At 38.7% G+C, this 27178-nt stretch overlaps 2 protein-coding genes across 9 annotated transcripts; one reads left to right on the forward strand and one right to left on the reverse strand.

Annotated features, from left to right (window-relative positions):
- Positions 1-1023: 1023 nt before the first annotated feature.
- LOC148426638 (uncharacterized) lies at positions 1024-10788 on the reverse strand. 8 transcript variants are annotated; one of them, XM_088411072.1, is made up of 9 exons: positions 9984-10784; positions 6675-6775; positions 6450-6518; positions 5429-5459; positions 5167-5349; positions 5022-5104; positions 4768-4939; positions 1900-1991; positions 1024-1830 (listed from the first exon to the last, which is right to left on the reverse strand). In XM_088411072.1, the coding sequence occupies exons 5-9, from the start codon at positions 5306-5308 to the stop codon at positions 1267-1269; spliced, it is 1053 nt and encodes a 350-aa protein (XP_088267198.1). In that variant the 5' UTR covers positions 5309-5349; positions 5429-5459; positions 6450-6518; positions 6675-6775; positions 9984-10784; the 3' UTR covers positions 1024-1266. The 8 variants fall into 8 exon arrangements, with proteins under 8 accessions (XP_088267198.1, XP_088267200.1, XP_088267205.1 ...); XM_088411074.1 differs by having other exon boundaries at positions 9123-10784; XM_088411079.1 differs by lacking the exon at positions 5429-5459 and having other exon boundaries at positions 5167-5257; positions 9984-10788.
- LOC148426639 (dual 3',5'-cyclic-AMP and -GMP phosphodiesterase 11A-like) lies at positions 9884-26670 on the forward strand. Its single transcript, XM_088411071.1, has 20 exons — positions 9884-10939; positions 14982-15140; positions 15660-15749; positions 17177-17317; positions 17398-17462; positions 17620-17746; positions 18287-18362; positions 18667-18734; positions 18834-18926; positions 19989-20039; positions 20179-20325; positions 20555-20662; positions 20967-21076; positions 21148-21238; positions 22505-22605; positions 22753-22830; positions 22916-22979; positions 23387-23461; positions 23704-23787; positions 23872-26670. The coding sequence occupies exons 1-20, from the start codon at positions 10160-10162 to the stop codon at positions 24067-24069; spliced, it is 2706 nt and encodes a 901-aa protein (XP_088267197.1). The 5' UTR covers positions 9884-10159; the 3' UTR covers positions 24070-26670.
- The last annotated feature ends 508 nt before the right edge of the window (positions 26671-27178 follow it).

Below are 27178 nucleotides of genomic sequence, written 5' to 3' on the forward strand. Positions count from 1 at the left end.
CGTGAGAAGACTTAGAAAAAAAAACGGACAAAAGTGGGACTACTATGAAGTTATACTGCCCTCTATTGAACAAGCGTCCAAATCGCAACTTTGCTGTCAAGATACCCACAAATAGACGCTCATTTACCAGTTCGTTATTTTTAGTTAAACCAAAATGTCTATTTACAATTTAGAAAATGTTAATGCGCTAATCACTGATGGGAAGATCTTAAGTACGATTATTTATTAGAATTTAGATGTATGTACTTTGAGAATGTAATATTCCTTCGTCAAATTAGTTACTTTTGATGATGGCACATACTAAAGCGGACGTGAGCGGTCAATTCAACCTATGGAGATATCGATTAACTGAAAGTGTAGTCATAAAGTCAAACTGTTGCCCTCGGGTCGGCGCTACAGTGCTCATAAAAGTCAGACAATCAATCTCAGGGACAACTTTTCCCCCCAGAGATAATAACGGTCTGAACAAAAGCGCAAAGAGAACACACTGACAATATCATATTTGCGCTCCTATGAAATCTATTATCTCTATTCTATTTATTGTTCATATTTAATATGCATCAATCAGAGCTCCCAGTTTCATTGTATACCTGATGTACAGTGTGTAAAAAGGCACTCTATTCTATTCTATTCTATTCTATTCTATTCTATTCTATTCTTTCTAATCTTGACTATTTTGTTGAAAATAAACGCATCAGTCTATCCACGTGGCTGAATTTATCGACTCCTACATGACTTGCATTATAAGGTAAAAGAATGTATAGAAAAGGCAAAGCAACCTAAAATTTATAGCGGTGGATTATCAGTCTCAGTACTGTTTCATTACTGCCAATAAAAGAAAATGTGCATAAAAGTCCCATGAAAGCGATGCATTAAAAGATATGAACCAATGTGATTCAGTCTATCGTCAAGTTCCTGTCAGAGAAGGAGCAGTAAAGAGTCGAAGCCCTAAAAGTGAAGAGTGGCAACCGTTGGTCCACATGTTTTTTTAATGTCCAATATCAAAGTCATTGTACTGAAATCATAAACGAATGAAAAACGAAAAGAATCTTACATGATGCAAAGCTGAAGGTCAGGCCTCAAGGATTTTGGGTCACAAAGCACCTTTTCACAGAGCATCTGTTTGAAAGCACCGGTCCTGTCTGAATGTTCGCCTTTTACTTTAGCATTCGAGAGATGATTTTTCTAGTTACATATTTCAAGTGAAAATTCAACTTCTGTATATTTTGATTACAAGTCACCATAACAGGCTGCTGAAAAAGCAAATTATCCATGGATGATATTTGCGTTGACGCCGAAGAAGTTGTGTTTCTTGCCTTTCAACATAAAATCCCTCATGTCCACAGGAGCAATGGCGGAGCTGTGGAATTTGTGATGGGCTAGTGACTTTGTGTAAGCTCTTTGCAGGTCAGCGAGGGTATCACCTCCACCTTCCCTCATGCCAGCAGCCTTTCCCACGGGCGCGATGCCCGGCAAAACGCCAAGACGCGGCGGTTTGCTGTGGCCGTTTAGTTTGCTTGTCGACGACGCCGGAGGCTTCGTGAGGCTTTTAGCAAAATGTACTTTTGCGTCCTTCTTCTCCGTTTGGTTGGACTTGATGGCTTCTGGTCCGCCACTCATAGTGGATGACGGATGCGACACAATGTTTTGTGGGCCCGTTGATTTTTTGCATTGACATGTCTGAGAGCTCCGTTGGCTCCTTGCTAAAGTAGCGCCTTGGTTTGTGGCTGGTGAAAAGTCAGCGAAAGTGCTCTTGATTTTTCTCCCCTGTCTTCTTCTCCCTCCTTGTCTCAGTTTCCAGGGAACCAGCACGTAAACAGTTCGATCTCTCTGGAGAAGAAACTCCTCATTAGGAAAAGTGGAATGCTGTTGTGTTGAATTAATTGCGTATTCTCTCACCTCTGTTCCCAGCGGTGCAGAATGTGAAGTCCTCCCAGTGGATTCATTCGTTTTTTCCCTGTAGTCATCAATTTCACAAGCTGGCTGCACCCCTTAATGAAAAGCAAGATAAACAACGTGGTTCATCAAAAGAGTACCGTAGTGGACTCATGGTAAAACATCGTAGTTGGAGTATCACCAGGGGCAGACTTATCATGAGGGGCCCCAAGATTTCCAGTTTCATAAAAACTGATATTAAATTAAAGATTTTCTTAAACTTAGGAAATTGTTGTTTTGTTTTAATTGACATGTGAACAACGCATCAAATATTAATATATCATGATGGTTTTGGGCGTTGGTCTTCCTGGGTCCACGAGATTTCCAGTCGGCCCCAATGTTTCCAAATAAATTATAGTTGTCTCAAACATTAAATCATGAGTCATTTCTTAAGCCACATATAGAAATTACTTTTTTAATTTGTGCACTTGACAACACCACATAATTGTTTTTTGTGACCCTTTTCCTAAAGTTTTAAAATTACTAAGGTCCTCAAATGTTTTGTAAAAACGGCTTAACAAGAGTTTTTCCAAAATTAAAATTTGTTTTGTTTTACTTCACACATCTTCCATTGAAAAATGTGTTAAGACTGTGTTTGTCATTATTTACATGCTTAAAACACAGTAAATGCTTAGTCTATTATGACTGTTTTGAGCTCCTCCTTGTGGGTTATTGAGATTTCCATAGGGCACCAATGTTTGATAAACTGTATTAATGAAGAGCTGTCTTCCAGTTGAAAAAAAGGGTCTTTTTTTTTGTTTGTTTTAGGTCATGCACTTAACACTTCAAGTGCATAGACTCTCATGATTGTTTTGGCTGCTCCTTTTCCTGGGATCGAAATATTTCTAAGATGGTTCCCATGTTTCAGAAAAACTGATTAAGCGTTTTAGTTTTGATTCACATGCTAACATCGCATTAAATGCTTAGTCTATCGTCCCTTGCTGGGGCCCCAAGATTTCCAGAGGGCACCAATCTTTCATAAAAATGGATTAATGAGGATTATCTTCCATTTTTTATTTATTCATTTTAATTCGCATGTTTAAGAGACCAAAGACTTAAGTCTATGATGGCTGTTTTGAGTGGCCCTCTTCCTAGGGTCCTAAGATTTTTTTAAGACTCCCAAATTTTGCATAAAAACTAATTAGTTTCCTTCTACATATTTTTTTTTTATTGTAGTCTTAACTCACATGCTTATAACACTTCAAATGCTTAATCCACCATTATTGTGTTGAGTTTTCCTCTGCCTGTTTATTCAACGAACCGTTTTATCTTTCTACTTTGTGATTCAGGAAGAGAGCAATAAGCAAAACAAAGCGGTTGCCGCATTGTGAGGAAAATGAAGCAGAGATATCCTAATAGAGCAGAGAAGAAGGCGAAAGGAAAATTGTTTTTTAATCTACCAGGTAGAGGCATGCGTCATCACCTTTCAAAAATTGCTTCAGTTTTTGAGCAGATTTTACAAGTAGCAGCATTTATTGGTATGTGCTTAAAAGCGGAGATGGTAAAATCCTTTCCAGTAATTAAAACACTGCCACAGTTTGGCTTCAGCTGTATGTGCTTTGCTTAACAGGTAAGTTAACTAGCTCATTTGACTGCAAATTGATTAGAGGCACGTGTGGCTACAGCCAAACTGTGGCAGGGTTTATACTTTCCGGAACTGGATTTCCCATCTCTGCTTAAATGTTTTGAGGAAGTCTGTAACATTGCAATGAAAGAGATAAGCTGGCACTTACAAATTTAGATTCACTAAAAATTTAATATCTTTCAATCTGAGTCCACCCCCCCAAAAAAAAAACAACAAATAAATGTTTTCTCTTTCAAATTCTAAATATAAAAACTTGTAAATGATTTTCAACATGCTGAAACTTCACATTTTTTTCCAATGAACCATACAAAAACATTTATTACATGCAATAGCATTTCACATGAATCTATAGCATTTAATAATCAGTCCATATTTTTCAGAATCATTGCACACCATTCAAAATCATTCCACATTTCAAAATTTTTTCATTCAGGCTTTCATCTTCCAGGCCCAATTCTCATAAAATTGTCGTCAAGTTCCTGAGAATGTCTCATCCGGACATGGCCGAATAATCTAAATGTGATTCATTGTCAGGCCTGGGGTGTCTTTCTTTAATGAGTCTATTTTCACTTTTTAATTTCATGTTGTTCAAGTTGTGTCATGACCCCGTTAGATGTAAACGATTTGAAATGCCTTTTGAGTAATTTTGTACTCTAATAATCAATTTTATACCTGTTTATATACCTGTCATCACTAGGCCACACTAAATTGCAAACCATGTTTTAACTATCACAAAAATCTCTAATCAATTTTAACATTGTGAAAATTTGAAAATTTGACATTAAATCCACACACATAGCAACATTAAAAAATGCAAACTTTGCCTCAGGAATCAATTGAAAGCGTAATTGTTTTAGGGTTGAGGCACAAGTCCATTTTTGCCCAATTTCATCAGTTGAGATGTTAAACTTCTTCAGATTTTAAAGTGTTCAAATCTCACATTCAAATGTACTCCCCAGCGGTCATTTAACATTTCCCGAAGGTTTTGAGTCACTAACGCCATACCACAATGTATTATATATCATTTTAAAGGGAGTTAAGTGTAGAATTTGAATATATCGATATTTTTGTGAAAACACATCACATGTATTGTATGCTAAACGTTTGACAAATGTGAATAGTCATAGTTAGGGTTACAGCATTGACCAACCATTATTTTAATGAACTCCATTTTGTCAACATATACTGTATTTGCTGCATTGAATGTCTATTTTACAATTTTACAAGGATTATTAAATAGCATTTACCTCTATAATGCATCTGATAAGTGGTGATCCATCGCATGCCATCCATAATCTTCGAAAGGTTACTCGTCTGTTCAGGGGGCGTTAACTCCTTCTCAGGGATTTTGGGATTGGGCACAATTGCCCTTGTTGGAGTAGGGTACAAGGTATATCGTCCCTTCCCAGGTTTATGTAACTGGAAAAAAGAATGAATAGAAAAAGTCAAACGGGTGGAAATAGAATAGTGATGTCAATTTTGAACGTCAAACTTCATTTACTTCCACATAGCGAATGTCGTCCATCCACTTGGCCGTCTTTGCTCCTGTGGGCGTCTCCAAAATCTCATGACTGTGCGGGCCACCTGAACGCGGAAACAATAGCACATTACCCAAGTCTCCCAACGCCAACCGCCAACCCTCGTACCTTTGGTTTTGCCGGGTACAGCAACCCTCGGTGCCGTTGGGACGATGGGGCTGATAAAACGGGAACGACTGGGCCCTGACTCCATGATCTCCTGACGACCAGAAGCATCGGAACATCTCAACGCGGGAGATTTGGGAGGCATAGGGCTGTTTTCTTGGAAAGGCAGACTTTGCTGCTTCCTCCCTGTTTGAAAATCATTTGGTCAGGCGTGATCAGGTTGGACTCAAATCGGACAAAGAATCATATGAGTAGCCATACTCACACTGTTGCTTACATCAGTGCGTTTTGGAATGCTAAGAAAAAAAACATATTTGCTGTCTTGTTTATTGTATAGCTAATAATGATGTCAACAGGATTACTCACAGGTGATCATGGAAGGGCGCATCACTTTTTATGACATCGCTGATGTCAGAGTGACTCAAAGTTTGCCCGTGAAAGAAGAATCAGCAGTCGTTAGTTTCGACTCATTTGTGAACATTCGGAAGCTAGTGGCCGTATGCTCAACTGATCTTGTTTACTGTGGAGGATTCCCATCTGGCTGCAAAAACTCTGATGAGATGATTAAACAGAGGAGCAGATTTTGCCACCATGAAAGGATTCATTTATATTTCAGTTATAAAGGGGCACAAACCGTTGGGAAGTATAGATGTTGCTTCATATCTATTTGAATTCATATGTTCCCTTAACTCATTTTCTGTGGCTTAAGATTGGACTCAAATTCAATTAAGCTTTTTTTCTCCATGTACAAAACAAAAAAAAATATTTATTAGATTCATATCCCCAAATTACTGGACAATTTCAAAATGTTGAGTTTATTCCTGTACAGTATATGAACTCTTTTGTTGGCCAAGGTATTTTATACTTATTTTTATTTTTAATTGTGATTTTCTTCAGTCATATAGTGCTGTAGATTAAAAAAAATTATTAGGGCAGCGCGGTGGTTAGCATGTCGGCCTCACAGTTCTAACGTTTGGCCTTGCTGTGTGGGGTTTGCATGTTCTCCCGCGCCCGCTTTTGTTTTCTCTGGGTACTCTGATTTACTCCCACAATCCCAAAGACATGCATAGTAGCATGGAATTCTTTGTAATTAATTTATTAAACTGACACACCAAATTTTAACATGAGTAAATATTGAACGTCAATAAAATATTTACATATGGGTTATATATCAGCTTCCTTCATTTCAGAGCCACAGGTTGCGCAGATGACCTATTTCATACACATCAACCCAGCCTTTTAAGACAAATAGAAATGACAATAACACAAATGTTACTGTAGTTTACCTTCACAGGTCAGTCAATCCACCTTCTCCAGTTGAAGGATAGTGTTTCCTAACAGTACGGCAGCAGGACCTAAAGACAGAAGGGTGTGGATTCAATTGGTTTAAATGAACCAAACTACTGGGAGGATAATGCTAACACATTGTCACAGATTTCCTAAATCAAATTATGAGATGAATCAATGGTAAAGCTACCAGTGTTAGACACCGACTGAAAGTAGACACCCACCTTGGAAGAGGCTGGTTTTCATTGCATGGAGTCATATTTCTCCATCTCCATTGCCGTGCAACATAATATAGACAGCTACAGTTCAGAACTACTCTCGGGACCTGGGTGACAATTGAGACTATTAGCAGCTGGAAAAAAAAAAAAATCAATACTCATAATTAGGTAGCTGTCATGTCAGGAAACATGCGGTGTCAGAAAAGTTCCAGGACTGGCATGGCAAAGTTCTCAGGCAGGAACTGTTGGATGTTCATGGCATAGTGAGCAGGTGTGATGTTATGATAAAGCAGTCAAGAGTTGTCCTGTCAAAACTGTCACTTCTTTTTGCACGTAAAACAGTGCAAAATTCTTTGTCCATGTGCTGAATTTTTGTAGTTTAGGGTTTGAATTTGTATTTTAAGTGACGCTGATCCTACAGCTATTTTGACACTGCATTCCAGCCACCAATTTTCTATCCAGATTGCCCAATTTGTGCTTCATTTCAAGTCATGGGTGAGCTGGAGCCTATCCCAACTGGCTTCGGGCGAAGGGTAGGGTCCACCCCCATACTGGCCACAAGTCAATTGTGAGCTGCTCATATTATCAGGCATACCATACAATGTTGAAATAAGCTACAATTGCCAATCAATAGCGACCATACAGTTAAATAATTCAAAGATAAATTGCACTCTGTTTGTGCTGGACATTGTAAAATGCACAAAGTATTCATGGATAAGTGTTGGTTTCTCTTTGACTCTCAACAACAATCTAATGCAAGAATTTGCTGTATTCTGTTTTTTAATTGGGATTCCCATGGGATGTTTGAGAGTCTCAGTAAAATACAAATGTCCAGCAGGCCAGTAACCAATTACATAGATTTGGTCCAGTGGAAAAAGCTGTTCCCCCAATTCCTGCCACTGTGCTGAATCAAATTGACAGCTTTATAAATATTGAGGAAAAGCATAAGAAGCGGCTCGAGCTTAAAGGTTGTTGCACGAGCACACAGGGATTCATCTAGATTTGACTAGAAATGTTTTCTAAGGATCAAAACAGCTTTAGTTGCCTGCTAAGATTTGTTATGTAATCCATAGCGGAGGACAATGTTGCGTTACGGATTCTTTTATGACAGCCATCCATTTATCCATTTTCTGTACCGCTTTTCTTCCGTCCTCATTAGGGTTGCTGGAGCTTATCCCAGTTGAATTTGGAAACAAAAACAACCAGACATACTCTAATGGACGATTTTAGGGTCTTCAATTCATCTAAGAAACGTGTTTTTGGATTGCGGGAGGAAGCCTAACGACTGCAGAAACCGTGCAAAAAAAAAAAAAAAAAGAAAAATTACCAGTATTTAATTTTGACAAAACATTGCAATGGCCTTGACAGGTAACTTTTTGGTAGAGTCAGTGTCAAGTATTTTTTTTAAAGAAATATTTTCTTGTAACTTCTGTCTCAATAGTCGTTCGATTTTATCGATTAGCTGCTAACAGAATGTTTAATTAGTTAACTTAATAATTTTCTGTCAACTAGAGTCTAATTTCCCTGGCAACAGTTGAAGAAGGGGAGTACTGGCACTTAATTTTCCCCATATACAGCACCCTTTTTACATACCTACCTACATACTTACAGTACATGTCATTAGCTACCAATGTGTTCAGTTTATGTCAGGCATGCGCAGTACTATCAAACAGTCATCTCCAACATTATGCAACCCGAGATCAAAAGATGAGTACAGTGGATCCGACAAGAAATGTGGAGAGGAGCCCGCAGTGTTTTTGATGTGTAACAATGGTAATGTTTAATATGAACACAAGGGACTGATTGCAACATATTTGCATCACCTAACATTATACGGCGGAGCAGGGGCTAGCAACATGAAGATTATGTTTGATTTCATCCATTAATTGGATGAGAACATGTTTTTACTTCACCTGGATTACTGATTTAAAAGTGCAATTTTAAGGCAGGAAAAATAAACAATCCTACAGAAGAAGAGTGCCTCCTCCTGGCATTTTCGTAGAATGCAGTTATTTACACTTGGGTACGCCCCCCCTGGCTATTTCACTGAAGTCTTTCAGGACCATGAAAAATGATTTAAAAAGATGCAATAATTTATATTATACACATTTGTGGCATGGAATCAGTTTCCACTCAGTTACTGTGATAATGTCAACTTGTTTGGTTTTCTTTTTGTGCCCTGTGATTGACTGGCTAAGCAGGGATAGCATTAATCCTCAATTACTATTAACCCTAAACATATGCCATAGAAATGGATGGGAGAAAAAAAGGAGAGGAATGGCAAGCAAGGAATGATGAAGGAAGGGAAAGAAGGATAAACGATGGATAAATGGAGGGAAGATTGGAAATGAAAGGAAGGGGGCGGAGGGAATGAAGGAGGAAACAAAGAAAAAATGGATAAATGGATGGATGGATGATTCAGTATACATAATACATAAAAAATATATTCTTTACTTTGAGTTTAGCCGCATAGAGACGGAGTGGTTAGCACGTCTGCCTCACAGTTTACGAACCCGAGTTCAGCTCCAGCTCGCTCCGGCCTTCCTGTATGGAATTTGCAAGTTCTTCCCGTGCCTGCATAGGTTTTCTCAGCGCTCCGGATTTCTCCCGCATTCCAAAAACATGAACGGTAGGTGTATTGGACACTCTAAATTGTCATTAGGGGTGATTGGTGCGGGAATGGTTGCTCGGTCCTGCGTGCCCTGCAATTGGCTTGCAACCAGTCCAGGGTGTCCCCCGCCTACTTCCTGAAGGCCAGATTCGGCCCGCCACATCGTTTCACGCGACCCGCGAAACGCCCATTCCAATTCAAGTTTCCGGTCAAAATATCACATTCGTAAGTCAATTTGAAATGGTCTCTCTGATTTCAAAACTAATTGGAAGTGTGACAAATACACCCAAAATGTATTTTATCACAGTCATCCCGGCCCTCTGACAGAAACTGTAACCGCAACATGGCCCTCGATAAGAATGAGTTTGACACCCCTGCTATAGAAGATGGATACTTTGAATTTGTGTAGCAATTTATCTGTCTCTTTGCTACAGTATCTTCCTCTATGGATGGATCTGTCCCGTCCATCCATCTATCCATGCATCCCAGCTAACTACTAACGTTGAAAGGGTACCACTCCTGTTCTGCAGGTAGCGGTAGTAAGCATTAGAGGATGATTGACGCCTCCCAATTAAGTAATATGTGAAGAAATTGAATTAGTCAAGCTGTTTTAGATCCTTGCCAGCACCCAGATAAGTAACTTGAAATCGTTTCTTAGGCGCATATTGGGTGTTGCGTGCCTGCGGCATCAAAGTCCACTCCACCTGTAGCTGCTCTGCGCTCCCCTCCCACTCCGGGATGTTTGGAAGATGGCGCTCACATGGGTAATGAATGGATTCATGTTCGGAGGACATCAGAGCCTCAGCCCAGAGTGCAGCTTCACTCATGATCCAGCGCTGGAGCGCGCCGTTTGCTCCTCACTAGCGTCCACCCCGCCGCGATGACTTCGGCCTACTCTGACGTCGAGGCGTTTTTAGACGGCCACCCGGAACTCTTCGAGGAGTATCTGGTCCGAAAGGCCAAGTGCGAGCACATCAGCAGGTGGCTGAGGGAGCACCAGGCCCCCAAAGCGGTCGCGCCGGACGAGAGGCGCGGAAGCGCCCCGGCCAGGGAGCCCTCCCCGTGGCCGGCCAACCCGGACGCTCTCCGGCGCCGGTCGTCTCACATGGAGCTCCGACGCAACTTCGCCCGCTCCAAAGCCACCACGGCGCACAGGACGTACGACGAGCACGCCAGCTTGAGCCAGCAGGACCCTCAGTCCAGCATGCGGCGACGCGCGCTCCTGCGTAAAGCCAGCTCGCTGCCTCCCACCACGGCGCACATCCTCAGCGCCCTGCTGGAGTCCAGAGTCAGCGTGCCACAGTACGCGTCCGCCGCCACCGACCACAAGTGTCGCCTCAGGGAGACCAACGAGCGGGAGTTCTTCCTGGAACTGGTCAAGGACATCTCCAACGACTTGGATCTGACCAACCTGAGCTACAAGATCCTGATCAACGCCTGCATCCTTGTGGACGCCGACAGGTGCTCCCTCTTCCTGGTGGAGGGACCCCCGCACAAGAGGACGCTGGTGTCCAAAGTGTTTGACGTGCACTCGGGCACCACGGTCAGACCCTCCTCCTGCACCCTCAACTCCAGCGAGGTGCAGGTGCCTTGGGGGAAGGGCATCATTGGCTACGTGGCGGAGCACGGAGAGACCGTCAACATCCCCAATGCTTACGAGGTAAATGTCTCGAGTGCAATGATGAAATACGACCTGCAAACAATAGCTTTGTAAAGTTCTGCATCATGATCACTCGCTCGATCAGTGAAGTTGCTCGCTGCAAATTGACATGGTTGTCAAGCAAAGTGAACAATGTTTAAAAAAAACAGATTTCGTTCTTCTTCAGCAATTGTTTTTACAATTGTTTTTGCACGACGCTGTAATCCGTGATTTGAACCCATTCGGATTCGATGGTCACTTGCGATTGAGCTTCAATTAAGTTTTTTCCGCCTAGAATTGCATGGGCCACCTGAATATTAGAGTAACAATACAGAGTGATTTTTGTAAATACTTTTTCCTTTAAAAAGACTCTATTTGTTGCCAGTCTAAACAGTAAAATTTAATTCTAAAATGTACAATTGGAGATGAGTAAATTATACAGAATAAAGTGAATCCAAGTGTAAATTATATTCTGTTTGGACTGGGCCAAATGTTGTCTTTATAGTTTAGTTTATTTATTTTAGTTTTGTTTATTTTCAGTTTGTCTGGTTGTTTAGGTGGTCACTGGGTGACGATATAGGCTGCCGAGGAAGCAATCAGTATTTAGACACAGGTGTGTGGGCAGCCAGGTGTGTATGGGTGACTACACACTTTTTACCGCTTCACTCCATTTCACTTTGCTCCGTACTCACTCCAGCCTTGGTCATCATGTCCAGTTTCATTTGTCACCGTAGAAGCTCATTATAAAGTATACAATTTACATGAAAATTACAATTTACCTTAAAACCATTTCTTTATTAGGCACAACTACTCTAAAGTGTCTTTTGTTTTATTTTGTTGGTATCAAACTCAAGGCCTGGGGGCCTGATCTGGCCCGCCTCATCATTGTATGTGGCCCGTGAAAGTTTCTGGTTGAAATACCAAATTTGCAAGTTGTTTTCAACTTTTAAAAATTTCTGAGGAAATTAAAACAAGCGTTTTTTTTGTTCCCAATCTCTCTTTTGAACAGATTTTACTGGCCTCTGATTTCAAAATGAGGTAATTGTGTGACACACACTCTTAAAATTTATTTGACTTCACAATCAATACTCAATGTGGCCCACAATAAAAGTAAGTTTGACACCCCTGCTTTAGAGCCATTGTTTAAAATTCAAATGATTGAAATCCTCAAATTCCAGCCACTCAACAGTAATTTTAGTTTCTGTCATCCTTCATGAAATTTGTTTGATTAAGCTTTGCGTTTAATTAAAAAAAAAGATGTTTGATTTGAAAAAATGATGATGTAAAATGATGTGTCAGAGTAAAAGAGTACAACATCAATCGATCTTGTATAATATGATCAAATTGTTTAGTTGATTTTTTTGTCACTGAACAATTCAAAATAAACAATTGGTCAATAAATTCTACATGTGAGAAATGCTTTTGTAATATACTTCAGTCCAAAGTAAAATTTTATCCTAGTATTCATTTATTCGATGGATTCGATGATTTACCACAATTCTACTGAATTCTATTTTGCAAAGTCCCCCTTAGGGAAGAGGGAACATTTCATGCACCCCCAATCGCCACACCGACTATGAATAAGATTATTGATAAAAATCCTTTTTAACATTTACAAAATAAAAACATATATATAAATCCATTTTCAACTACCGTTCACTACTTTTGTACAGTGTTTATACAGGTTACAGGTTAGTCTGAAAAAGAAAAAAAAAGTGCATCTAAGTGCCTGGAAAAAAGGATGCCGATTCTTACTTTTGGCAAAACAAAACCTTCATCCTGACGTCACTTGCACTCCCCCTGGCATTGCCTTGCGCCCGCTCCTGGGTTGGCCCGCCCCACTATTTGAAAAAGACTGATTCACCATATAGTTATCTTATACCTTACATATGGTCTTATTATTATGCTGAGAATTTCTAATACACATTAGTTGCAATCTCTCTTTCAGTTAAACATTAAAAAGTGGGCAATTTTCGGGAAACCTAGCAATATGGTTGGGTCGCTATGACTATGTTTTTTGCCATAAAGTGTTAGTTCAGTAACTCTATGACTTGGTGCAAAATCATAATTAATCTGTATTTTTATGCTTAAAAAGGCAACTAAGGCTTTGGATGGTATTAATCATGAAAACCGTCTTAAAATTGCTATGTAGAGGTGTTCCTAGATTTTCAGTAAGACTTTTAGAGTCTTGGTTTTCAGATAAAAAATGTCAATAGAATAATGTAGAGCCTGCTCCTTTCTTAATTAGTAATGGAGTAAGACAAGGAAAAATATTATCTCCTATTTTATTTAATATCTATATGGATGCCTTAATACAGTTGAATGGGAATAATACAGTTTGTCTTGTGGGTAATACAGTGGCAAATCATTTTATCTATGCAGGTCCTTCTTAGTCCATATAGTACATCTGTTTGTGCTCCCACTTAAGCACAACGTGCTCCCACTTTGTACCTAGGATATTACCGTATATATAATGCAAAAAAAAAAAAAAGAAGTAACAGTCATAGTTAGAAGTCCAAGAGGTAGCAAATTAAATTACATTTAAGAAATCCAATTTACGGAGATTTAAAGTCACCAATAATGATGCACTGAGGCTTTTGCTTTGTGTACCAAGGTGGGACAGTGCCAGTCAATTATTTGTGGCAAGGAGAGTACCAACATTTGATACACTGTTAAGGCAGTTGCCTTTTTGGGTCATTGGGTGACAAGGCAAGTCAGAAAATCACAACATAGAAATCCCCGTCAGCGCAAGAAAAAGATGCCATATGAAGGATGTTGACATGTTGATATTTGCTTTTGTGCTCTTTTCACTTTTATTCATTTATTTAGTGTTTGTGTCCTTTTAATATGAATGTTGGTCTTCAAATCTCTTCAATCATTATAAACAATTACGACTTTAACCAGAGAAACAACCCCATCAAAGACACATTTAAAGATTTGGTTCCTTAAAAAAAAAAAAAAATCCTGCAGAAAATATTGAGACAAAAATAATGAATACTAATTTTAAATTAGTTTTACCGTAATGTTAAAAGTCATAGTTCGTGCAAAAAATGTGCTATTATAGCTTGTTCATTGCTTGGTCCACTTAGCAAAAAGTCTATAATTAATTTGATGATTATTTTTCATGTACAATTAAAACTTAAAAAAAAACAAACACCTTTTTTCACTTGCTGTCGGTTGAAAATCAGACCAAATATACAGTACCGTTTACTACTAAAATTACTTCACAAGTGGACTATCCCTTTTAAAACAAAGCACCCATCCAGCATTCTGCCACTCCTGCAAAATCTCAAGTTCACCATGTCGCCAATTTTAAAGTCTTCAAGTTTAAAAATGACAAATGAATTTGATTTATCGCCCAATGCAATGCAGTATGCAATAAGGAATAAATAAAGAAAGAAGGTAATAAATGCAAGACTTTTTAATGTTTTGATAAACTACATTTTTAAAACCTAAATTTGACTGCGTATTGGACGTCCACCTACAAGGCAGAAGAATTTCTATCGTAATAGCATAACCAAAACCCTAACCCATAACAGATTTTAACAAGTATGTGAGTAAAAAAAAGCCTTTTGTATGAGTCAGCCTGCACCATTTATTATTTACTGGCTTTAAGTCAAGTGTTGTACTTATTTATTTATTTATAATGTAATATATATACGGTATATATGTTTTATTATTTATTCTGTATACATGAAACCTGTTTTGTTCAATTGAGTTTCTTATATGCACTTCCATTTTTCACTTAAATCTACTGAGAAAACGCAAAGTTTTTTTGTTCTTTTTTTAATCATAATCACATTGAAGTTATGTAAGGTTCATCTCTGTGGAGTCTATTCGCGTTTTTTTTCCCCCCTGTCATTTACTTTGAGGTCCACACTTAGTGCTTTTATTGTGACATAACCAAAGTAATTACCACAATTTGTGTCATTCTCAATGGCTGAGACCGGTGTGTAATGTCACAATGTCAGTGGTGATCTTCATAAGTGCTCTCAAGGCTGCTAAACTAATAGATATCTGGACATGGCACGGGCTTACTCGCTGTACTTTATGCGCCTTCCAGGACCACCGCTTCAGCGACGAGATCGACAAGTTAACAGGCTACAAGACTCAGTCCATTCTCTGCATGGCCATCTGCAACAGTGATGGAGAAGTCATTGGCGTGGTACAAGCAATCAACAAGAATCCAACGGGAACGCCTTTCACTGAGGATGATGAGAAGGTGAGGAGGCTCTCTTCTTCACTCAAAATTCCATCGCCGGCAGTCAGTGGGCCATACTGAAAAAAAAAAAATGACAGGTGATGGAAGTATGCAACATTAAACGCATCTAGCAGTGAAGCTGTTAGAGCGCAAATACTTGAGTGGCTCGCCAAGCAGAATGTAGTTTTTCTTCTGAGTGCGTTCAAGCACTTACATTCTCCATATATTGCCGACGACGTGATAAATAGAGCTTGATGAAGGAGTTGGGAATACAGCGAAACAGTGGAGAAGTCTTGCAAATGATTTGCACTCAATTAAAGTGCAACCCCAGTTCACCTGCCTCTAGTGTTTATGAAATTGTCCACCAGGTGGCAGGATGCAGTTGTTTCACCCTTTCTTCTCATTTTACTTTATTTGATGTGCCGAGCTTCAACCCCCTTGATGTGAATTACTTTTATTAACAATAACAGCAGCTCTCCAATTGAGCAGCCCGCAATCTTCTGTTTGAAGATGATTTTTTTTGTTTGTTTTTGCAATCAGGTGCTGCAGATGTATCTACCCTTCTGTGGAATATCTATCTCCAATGCCAAGTTGTTTTCTGAATCTCGCAAGGAGTATGAAAGGAGCAGGGTGAGTGAGGCTACGATTCAGTGGGTCTCAAAGGTTTTTCAATAACATACACCCCGTGAAATAATGTTTCCGCCAAGTCCTATGGTTGCTGGGAAGTGCAAAACAAAATAACAAACTGTGAAACGCTTTTACATTGCATGAATCAAACTTAGATTTTAAAAAACAAATGAACAAAAGCTGAACAACACTTAGGTTTCAGAAAACAAATGACTAAAACTTGAAGCAAATTTACATTCGTGAAAACAAATGAGTAAAACTTCAAACAAATTTACATTTAAGAAAATAAATTACAATGAAGACAAACTGGAAAGGGAATGGACCATGTTGCCCTCACCTCTCAGTTCCGCCATGATTTCAGGTTTCTTTCTGTTAATCAGCAATATGGTCCATTCCCTTTCTGGTTTATCTTATTTGTAATTTCTTTCAGCAATTGTTGATGTCTCTTTTTTTTTTTTTAAGTTGATTAGCAATAACATGCTAGCAATTACAATTTAAGTTCAACAAACAATATTATTTTTAACAGCTACATATAACAATATGTACTAGTGTCACTTACAGATGCCGCTTCAACAACCTCAGTAACCTTGAGAGTGGAGCTGCAAATTAGTTACAATGAAGTCAAAAACTTCATGCTAGTCTTATTCTGCTTATTTTGGGCGAGCATAGTTCTTCCTTTCTTGTGGTGCACCAAGACAACATATGCCAGCAAGTATGTCAAGACAGTCTTTGCATACGGGTGTTTCCTCTTGACAGTCAAAAGTACCGCTGTGGTATGCCAAGTCCACTTTGACAAAAATAAAGTAATATTAATTATTGCACTTTTTTTTTTAACTGGAAATGATCCCAAACTTGTGATATTCTGGTTTAATATTTATTTATTTGGGGCAGCTGTCACTGCAAGACCGCATGGCGCAAACGTGGTTCTGCCGGAACTTAAAGTCGGAAATTTTCAGTCAGCCTAGTTTTAAAGCCCTTTCATCCGACTTGGTTGACCCCCCCCCCCATCTCTAATAAGATAATTTCTTTCATGTCTGGCTCGTCCGCCTGAAAATGGTGTCACTCCTTAGTTTTGACAATGCATATCCAGATACAACTTAACAATATGAAGACCTACAATGTTTTGCAAAGTTGTCATCGTAACACAATTTAGCAATTAGTTGTTTCATGTTCCAATTAATTTGCTCTTAACTTGAAAAGCAAATAGTAACGTCCGGGCCATGATTTGTTGATACCTGCAGAAACCCTGTTAAAACCGGAGCACAAACCGCTAACAACAGACCACCTTTACACAAAGCAACATATCCATAATTGGTAATATGCATACATTTGATGTACATTATACGGCCAGTGTTGTACCTCAGCAGTTCGAGGGCAGATGGCGTATGGCATCTTTATTTACAGTTCTGGGTTATCTTCTGTTGCCTCAGGCTTTACTGGAGGTGGTCAACGATCTGTTTGAGGAGCAGACCGATTTGGAGAAGATCGTGAGGAAGATCATGCAGCGAGCGCTGACCCTCCTGCGGTGTGAACGTTGCTCTGTACTTCTTCTTGAGGACATCGAGTCACCAGTGAGGCTTTTAAAAGAAGCGCTTTCAACTTTGCTTCCCTTGAGGAGCAATTAAAAATGTACCGTGATGTGTCCTATAAGGTTGTGAAGTTCTCCAAGACGTTTGAGCTGATGTCCCCCTTGAGCAATATGCATCACGACATCAGGTGACCTCACACGCACGATGAGGAAAGGCAAAACAAATATATTGAGGAATACATTTATTTAACATTTGCAACACTTTTGGTCATCCATAGGCAGCATGCCAGCTGTGGTGTCCTAACGCTCACAGATTGTTTTGATGGCGCTTTAATCCATATGCAGCATCAGCATAGAGAAACTGTCCTGCTCTGATTGGCTGATCAATAATAGCATCGCTGAGCTGGTGGCCTCCACGGGAATCCCCGTAAACATCAGCGACGTGTGCCAGGACCCGCGCTTTGACGCCGAGGTTAGTTTAGCGCCAAGCTTTTATACACATTTTGTACACTGATTTTATTCTTTTTTTTTATTATTATTGTCTTCAAACCATTCCAACTGGAAGATATTGTGAAAATTCACGTTTCCTGGGCTATGACTTTTCTCATTAGAAATTTTCACAATGATACCACAGTGCAATTTTCAATTTAGTTTTAAATTTTAACATTGAAATCGTTTTGTTTAAATAAATTATTAGTTTAGGTCAACCCCATGAAAATAGTTTCCCCCAAATTTCTAAATAAAGCAAAAAAAAAAGATTTTTCATAATATTGTCAAATATCTCTTCAAACGATTCCACACTGTTCAATATATTTTCTCATAATTTCAAAATTATAATACATGAGTCCATAGCATTCCACATCATTCCACATGCTGCCATAATTTTTCATTAAGCTTTCAGCATCTGCATGCAATTCCTCCAGAAATCGCTTTATCCAGTGACAAATACATTTAATTTGTATGTTATTGAACTAAGTAATCTAAGGATTTCACTAAGTATCTGCATTTCTAGGCAGACCAGGCCTCGGGATTTCACATCCGATCAGTGCTGTGTGTGCCTATCTGGAATCGAACGCATCAGATAATTGGTAGGTTTGCCATATTACTGTTTTTTTCAAACGCTGACAACCAATACGATCCTTATTCTACTTTTTGTACTACCGCTGATTATTATTACCGTGTATTTCCTAGTTTGGTGTATGGGGGAATCTGTTGTCAGTTCCGAGTTTGCTCACCTCGTGGGTGTTCTAAATGCCGCTGTTTTTCATTGGCTCATGGGCCAGTTTTGATTGGTCCCTATGAATACTTCCCAGGATCGATTCTATTGATCGGCATTGCTGCGCCTGCTAAATTGTTAAACGCTTTCTTTCATGTGTGCTTGGTCCTCCGCAGGGGTTGCACAAATTCTGAATCGGCTTGACAGGAAGACCTTCAACGATGCAGATCAGAGACTGTTTGAGGTTTTCAATCATTCAGCTAGTTTTTTTTTTTTTTTTGCGAGATTGAACACATAAGGTGTGAAAAAATAAAATCTCCTTTGCTATCTGGCTTCTGTGCAGGCATTTGTGATTTTCTGTGGGCTTGGAATCAACAACACTATGATGTACAACCAAGTGAAGAAGACGTGGGCTAAGCAGTCTGTGGCACTGGATGTGAGTACAGATAACTAAAGTCATCCCATTCAGGCTTTATGCTATTTAAAATGGGAGTCAACCCGTATTTTATTTTATGTATTAATATAATGTAAATATAATTAATACTGTGTAATATTGCTAAATATGAAATATTAAAATTTAATGCTGTCAAGAGATTGAAAACAATTAATTGATCTAATTCATCTCTCTTTAATCTCACATAAAACTTTCTGGATAAAACCCTTTTTTAAAAAATTTTAATAATTTAATTTTGCTTTATTTGTTGCTATCATTAGCTGTGGCTGCAGTCACATCTGGATGCTTCACATTTATGTGGTAGGCTAAGTTTGTGCTGCTTCGTGTTAAGCAAGCTCCTTCTCACAAGGAATTTATATCAGTCTACCTCTTTCAAAAAAGCTGCTGGGGAATTTTTTAAAGTTAAATTCACTATTCATGGGACAAAGAACTCTCACATGCTCTTCCATTTTCACGTCTTCCTTAAGTTCCTGAAATTGCCCTCCCACCCACAACAGGAGCCTATCATGTTATGCCAACAAAATGACAGCCAATCGGTGTCCGGTTAAGAGTGTGATTGATGTTTGTTTTCCAACCCTCAACAACAATCAGGCACAAAAAGCACGATGAAGAAAAGTAGATCTAATCAGGACAAAGGTAGCACAAAGTTAAGAGTTTAAAACAACAAACAACTGCATCTGTAATCATTTAATCCCAATGAATCTGATTTTGACACCTCTATAATATTGGTAACTGAAACAAAATAGGCAAATTGTATCCTCAGTCTTATTTCGCTTGTAGTGCTTGATTCTTTACCGTTTAAATATTTCAGCTATGTTCAATAATTAATAATAAATGAATGTGCCAGTTTCCTATTTTTTTTGCTGTATTCTCTAGATCATTCCCTTTGATTTGGCAAACACTGACTAAAAACCAAAATCGTTTTTTTTTTTGACAATGACCTGATGTTTCATGCTGAATTCAAATCAAGTTTATTTGAACAAACCCACCTCCCCCAATCAAACAAAAAAAAAACCTTTACATAATGTGCACATGTTTTTCCAGATGTTATCGTATCATGCTACGTGCTCAAAAGCAGAAGTTGACAGACTGAAGGTAATCCCATCTGGCGCAAATAGAAACGTAACAATCTGGTTGACTATGTAGTAAAATCCATCTCAGTTGTGATGGTTTTACTTCCTCCTTGACTGGAGCCATGTGACTGACAGCTCTGTCCCAACCATCCCTCTTTAAGGCGGCAAAGATCCCCCTGAGCTGCGAGCTCGGTATTGACGAGTTCCATTTCAACGACTTCTCTTTGGACAATGATGCCATGATCACCGCTTCTCTCCGGATGTTTCTGGAACTTGGTGTGGTCCAAACTTTTAAAATAGACTATGAGGTGAGTAATGTAGTTTTAAAAAACATCTTCTCCCAATATTATATATATTATGAGGTGAGTAATGTAGTTTTAAAAAACATCTTCTCCCAATATTATATATATATATATATATATATATATATATATATATATATATATATATATATATATATATATATATATATATATATATATATATATATATACTGTATATGCTTTCATTGTAAAACGATTTGACTTTTTTTTGAAGGTATTGTGCCGCTGGCTCCTCACTGTCAGGAAGAACTACCGAACTGTGGCCTACCACAACTGGCGGCATGCCTTTAACGTGTCTCAGTGCATGTTTGTTATGATCACAGTAAGTCCCACACAACATGGCTGTAAATCCACTCGGATTTATTTGTGTTGTCTATATCAATTAGTGTGTGAAGCTGTGTGCGCCATTCACTCCTGGGTGATAAAGTGCTCAAGCTAAACTGCCATATTTTAAGTTTTAGTGCACCCTTCCAGCACCTAGCTTCGTCTAACCTTGCCCTCGTAACCCCGTCTCATGTTTTACTGCCATCAGTGTTCTCTTTTCCACAGTTGAAGCAAGTCACACAACGGAGTAAATACCACTTTCTCCATATTTGTCAGAATTACAAACGGTATTTATTTTATAGTCGGCTAGCTTTCAGGACGTTTTATCGGAGGCCGAGATTTTGGCGCTGATGGTTGGCTGTCTGTGCCACGATCTGGACCATCGAGGCACCAACAATGCCTTTCAAGCCAAGTAAGGCTCCGTACAATGATGCTTTTTCAATTATTTATTTGAGGTTTTGATGTTCCTACTGAAATCTGCAGGACAGGTTCTGCTTTGGCGTTGCTCTATGGGACGTCAGCGACCCTGGAACATCATCACTTCAATCATGCAGTCATGATCCTGCAAAGTGAGGTGAGGCCTGCAACCCCCAACAGGATTAATTATATAATTATACAAAAACGACAACCTGTTTAAAGCAATAGATTGGAAACTGAAATATGCCATGCCATATGTACAACATAAATGTATTTTATTTGTTGGACTCAAATTTGACAATGTAAATGATCCTATAATCTTTTATCATCCTCCATTTTAGACTCATAAATGTTGTTTCATGTTATGTTCCAATAACAAGCTTTAGATCGGAAAGTCCGGCCCGTGGTCAAATGTTATCTGGCTCGCTGTCATAATAATTTGTATTGTCTGGCCCGCAACCCTGTTGATGAGCATATTAAGTACATGCTAAATGCAATTCCACGTTCACCCACTAGAGGGCAGCATCACTGTCCAGCTCCATCACTTTGGCCCCATCTCATGTCTCTTCATCTCAACATGAATAGTTCGGAGCTCCTCATATGAACGGGCGTCACAATTGCTTGAAAACTCGCATCAAGGTGTGAGGGTTGAGCATGGAGGAGCTAGCGAGGGCTAGCTTAATTTGAGGGACGTCTAATTCATCCTCTGCGGAAGTCTTGTAGCTTCTCGATAGTGAAACGTAAAATATTTTTTGATTGTTTTACTTTGAGATTTTTGTTTTACCGAGTTCTGTTTGGAGCAGTATTTGACACCAAAATGACTAGATTACAGCGGAACATGAACATTGAACATGGGTTCAATTCATGGTTCACTGAACATTTATTTTCAACGATAGGCCATGTTTCAAACGATCTGATCTATATGTTGCTGGCATAGATAGTTGAACGAAAATATTTTATTTGTAATGAATAGATCCTTTGGTACGTCACAGCACACTAATGTACCGTAGCACAGTGATTGAGAACCACTTCCTAATAGGACATAAAGTGATTTCTCTATTTGTAATGTATTTTGGTCAAGGTTAACATTGGAAGCTGAAATTGACTTTTGAGATTTTTTGTTCTTAGAAACAGCGGAGATTCGACATTGGTGTTCTGTGGCAGCGAGCGCCAAAAGATTCTTGAGACTGTTCTGTCCAGTTCACATTAGATTGATATTGAGAGCAGTGTTATCTATTGATTTACTTTAACAGAGCGCAGAAAATGTCACTGTGTGTTGCTAATTAACATTGCTAATGGCGATTTGATTAGACAGTGAGCGATGAGTTTGCCAATGCATTTGCTTTAAGGGAGCATTTCAGGCATTATTGCTCATCCTTGCCTGCAATACTGTATGGGGATTTATTTATTATTAATGTTCCAGGGTCACAATATCTTTGCCAACCTTTGCTCAAAAGAATATAGCAACATGATGCAACTGTTGAAGCAGGCCATTCTCTCCACAGACCTCACGTTGCATTTTGAGTAAGTCATCTTTTCTCTGCATTCGTAGCAAACGAAGAATGGTCTATTCTCCCACCGCAAAACATGTTTTAATGAAAAACCTTGCTTTATTGAATAGAGGTTGTTTTTCTTTTTCTCTTGCGTCCTTGACTGTCTTTGCTTGCAAAGGCGCAGGAGCAAATTCTTTGAGAGCGTGCTAGCTGAAGAATTCAGTTGGACGGAAGAAAAACACAGAGAAGTCCTCAGGTAATTTGTACGAAATGGAAAAACGTACGGTATAGAAACCAATAATTGTGACTAACTAAGTGAGGTTCTTGATGGCCTCTGACAGATCCATGTTGATGACCGCCTGTGATTTGGGCGCGGTCACGCGGCCGTGGGAGATATCCAAACAGGTTGGCGCCCTTATATTTTGGGGGAATTTTGCTTGTTTATGATCATTTCCATATTTCATCCTGCTGGATTTTTATGCAGAGATTATTATGAAAAGCGGCTCTGACCCATAAATACCAAGCTTGTGGAATATGCGCATGCCCTGAATAAGATACATAAGATGAAATACAATACAGTTTCATTATTTATGAGGGACATGAAAGGATTTGGAAACTTACATGCAACTAAATAGCCCAGGATTTAAAGAGGATTTAATAATTCAGGATTTCATAAATTAATATTATCGACCTGGTATTAGTTTATTCGGTCACTACAGCTACTTCGGTCTAAGCAAAATAACATGCGCCACAGAGATTGTATGATTGTGAGCCTATGTCATGTCAAACTAAAGTCAAATGTGCCCATTCAGGTTGCTGAGCTGGTGACGAGTGAATTCTTTGAGCAAGGAGACCGAGAGAGGTCGGAGTTGAAGCTCACCCCAGCGGTAACGACACTCGCTAAAATTTGTGTTTTGTAGCGCCTGAGCTTCGAGCGATATGAACATTTTGAAACAAAACACATGACTTATAAAGCTAGCTTAATGTAAATAGCTATAGACAGGCTAATGGAACTGGCATCAATATTGTAGGAAAATATGCATACTGTACACTAGTGCTGGCTAGTTAAGCCACAGGCGCACCAAATGTTTTAGAAGACGATTATAATAGTTTTACTGTCTCTTTGTAGGCCATATTTGATCGAAATCGCAAAGATGAGTTACCTGCCTTACAGGTGGAGTGGATAGATGGCATCTGTAAACCTCTCTATCAAGTATTTCCCGCACCGAACACTTTGCGAATTCTCATTGATGTTGTTTTTACACAATAGTGTAAGTTATTTTCCTTTCCTTCCCAGTCCCTGCTGAAGCTAAACAGGAAACTGCAGCCAATGGTAGAAGGCATCGACGCCAACCGAAAGAAATGGCAAGAGTTGTGCGTATCTAATCAGCACGCACGCGACGCCTCAGTGGGCATTGCCACTCCCGAGGCTCCCGAAGCCAGCAAGGAGTCCAACGCGGAGCCGGCGGAGAACACCAACTCGGGGTCAAATTAGAGTCACAACCCAAGCTAGGCCCAACTTCGAGATGAGCTTCAGCCTCGAAACGACGCCAATTATCTCCCTACCCTTCGAACGTGCACTATTTACTACTCAAATGAATTTAGAAAATGTGAAGGCCAGATTTCCTCATGTTCATTTCACGTGGATGCCGGGAGTTGCTGGTGTTTGGTTTGAAAACCGCAAAACGGAGATAAATAGAGAAGAGGTTAGTTTTATCTGCTGAGCTTCAGCTTCAAACTCGGGTCAAGGAAGCAGCTCTGTGATGCGGTGACATTTCACTCCGTTCAAGCTTTACATGAATGATCTTTATAGGAAAGTTAATGCAGTAATCTGTAAGAGTGAAACTTGATATAAACAATCTTTTCATAAGTCACTGTGTTTTCCCACCATCCTGAATGTGAATCTTGTTCCTGAATAGAGATGGGAATTGATAACAATTCATCCATTCTGTGTCCTTTTTGATTCTCTGGAATGGCTGTCATTATCGTCAAAAGGTTGAAAATGTGGGCAGTAAAATGGATTAATTTGTCGTTTTAAAAAATAGAAGATTTGAAAAATATCTTCATTTTAAATGGAGGTTTTTTTGGTGGTTTAAAAACTATATTTACAATCCTTACTACTTAAACCTGGCATTTAAGCAAGATATGCACAAGCTACAAATGGCTATTTTTTAAATCCAAGATATAAATGTCAAATTTAAGTTAAAAACATTTAAAATCAGTTTACTGTACATTGCAGTTGTCTGAACAATTTGCAAAGGATTTATTGAATTGATCAAACCTTTAAATAAATGTGTTGGGTTTGTTATGTTGATTAAAATCCCTGAAAATGTTATTGCTGTTGTTATATATTTTTTTTGTTTTGTTTTGTTTTGCAACTCATTGTGGTTGCTGTGAAACTTTAACTAAATTCCCACACTAAAGACTGCTTCTTTCGTTCTCGCCCCATTTTTTTTTAGTCTTTGTCGTCCCTTTCTCTGCAATTTTTAAGATGTGTCTTTTAGGTATGACTCAGCCCACCATCAGTCAGAAAATCTCACAAACTGCTCCCTGCATAGAACATACAAGGCGGTCTTTACCTTGCCTTCAACTTTTATTGTTTTGTTTTTCTGCATCTTTTTTGTATTTAATATTTTTCAAGTATTTGAATTACAAAAACAATTTGATATTTTATGCATTAAGAGGTCAAGAAGTCCAAGGTATTAACTCTTGAAAATGTATTGAAAGTAATTCCAATTCATAACGCATCATCCACATCATACAGCTGAGAGAAAATCCTCGAATGTGCAATGCTGTTATCTTTTTTTGGAAAAAAAACAAAACAAAACAAAACATCTAAAATATTCTGCTGTGATTGATATATTTTTTTTCCAATTCCATTTATATTTAGTGAATTAGTGGATGTTTCCAAACATTTGATGGTTACTGTATATATGCTATCATTATATAATATACTGTATTATTGAATGAGGAAATATATTTTGCAATAAGCCTTGATATCACATTACTGTCAAAGTGCTCCTGCCTTGACACCATGGTAAAAAAAGTTCTAATCAAAACAACAGTTCTAGCATGTGACATTACCCTTTTTTTTACATAAGAGAAATCAAAAAGCGGAATCATCAGGCAAAAAAAAAAAAAAAGGTTCTAGGAATCTTTTGCTTCCCTTCTCTATTCCTGAATGTTATGTATTTGCCGTTTGGTTATTTTACCTCACATATTATTACTATTCTTTTTGTTGCATGGCCGCTGACAAAATTTGGAGCGTAACTGCGCCTTGGGTCGTCAAAGTGTTGCTGCTGTAAACAGCATGTTTCATCATGTCAGTACTCGAACTGTGGGGCAGCTGTGTGCATTCAATTGTCCAGAGCATGAACACAAAGGAGCTCCAATATATTCTTTATATGGATCTCAGGTGGATTTTCCCTGGAATTAGAGCCTTGTATGGAATTACAATATTTTGTGAGAAAAAGACTTAAACACAGACAGTTGTATTTTTTTTTTTTTTATCACACCTGTATTTTGTCCGCATGACTGATCATTACAAGAAATGCTTCATCTGCACGTACGGATTTGCGAGTGCATGCCGTTCCATCGAGGATGCAAATACTGATGCTGCCTGACAGAACAGTTTTTACATCAAAATTAGTTGTCATTCAACGGATGCTATTCTAGTTCTCTCCTTGTATCCTTCAAGTGACCTGCGATAATGTCTTTGATGTAGAAAAAGCAAATACACATTTTTCCTAACAAAAGACCATGGTGGGGTGCACGCAAGCTGCTATAATGGTTTAAATATACCACACCAGTAAACCCTTCCTTACCCAAGGTGACATTCACATTTTTACTTTCAGTTTCTCTCCAGGATTGAGGAGGAAATCTGGCTCGGCCAAGTAAACAGCAATGTTTTATTCATTAGTTAAAGGTTTCAGCATGTAGTGTGTGTAAATGTGTGTTTGGGAGCACACAGCACACTTTAAATGTTTTGATAGAAGGAACGCTTGTTAGTTTGTGTGCTCTCTTGACATGTCTTTTGCTTTGTTGGCAACACCTGTTCATTTCCATGTCAGTAAAGCATCTGTTTTTAGTTCATTCATTCACTCTGCCTCTGACTCTCATTTACGAATCACTACATAGTTTGTTTTTTTTTCCTGGCACCGGTCAGCTTTAGAAGGTCATCGGGGGGCGGTCAGTAAACAAGCGAACTTCACCGTTAGAAATCCAGCCACTAATAAACCTCATATTTAAAAAGAAATTGAATATCCAATATGCCAAAGATAAGATTTCATCATTTTATGTGCAAGTTTAACTGTGGAAATTTTAAAAAGTCATGATATGGGCCTTTAAAATAGTGCTTCTCAAATATATTTTGACAAGCCCCCTAGGAAAGAGAAAACTTCGCGCCCCTCCACACACACTTGACGCGTTGACTATAAATAAGAATATTATTTATAAAAAACGATATTTATCATCAAAAGAATTAAAATTATCCAAAAAAGCAATATAAATCAACTTTCAACAGCTGTGAATTATTTTTTACAGTGTTTATACGAGTTACAGCTTAGTCTGAAACAGAGAAAAAAAAACAAGTGCATCAAATGACC

The sequence above is a fragment of the Hippichthys cyanospilos genome, chromosome 3 (assembly GCF_059441005.1).
Source record: "Hippichthys cyanospilos isolate Australia breed blue-spotted pipefish chromosome 3, RoL_Hcya_1.0, whole genome shotgun sequence".
Taxonomy (NCBI): Eukaryota; Metazoa; Chordata; class Actinopteri; order Syngnathiformes; family Syngnathidae; genus Hippichthys; species Hippichthys cyanospilos.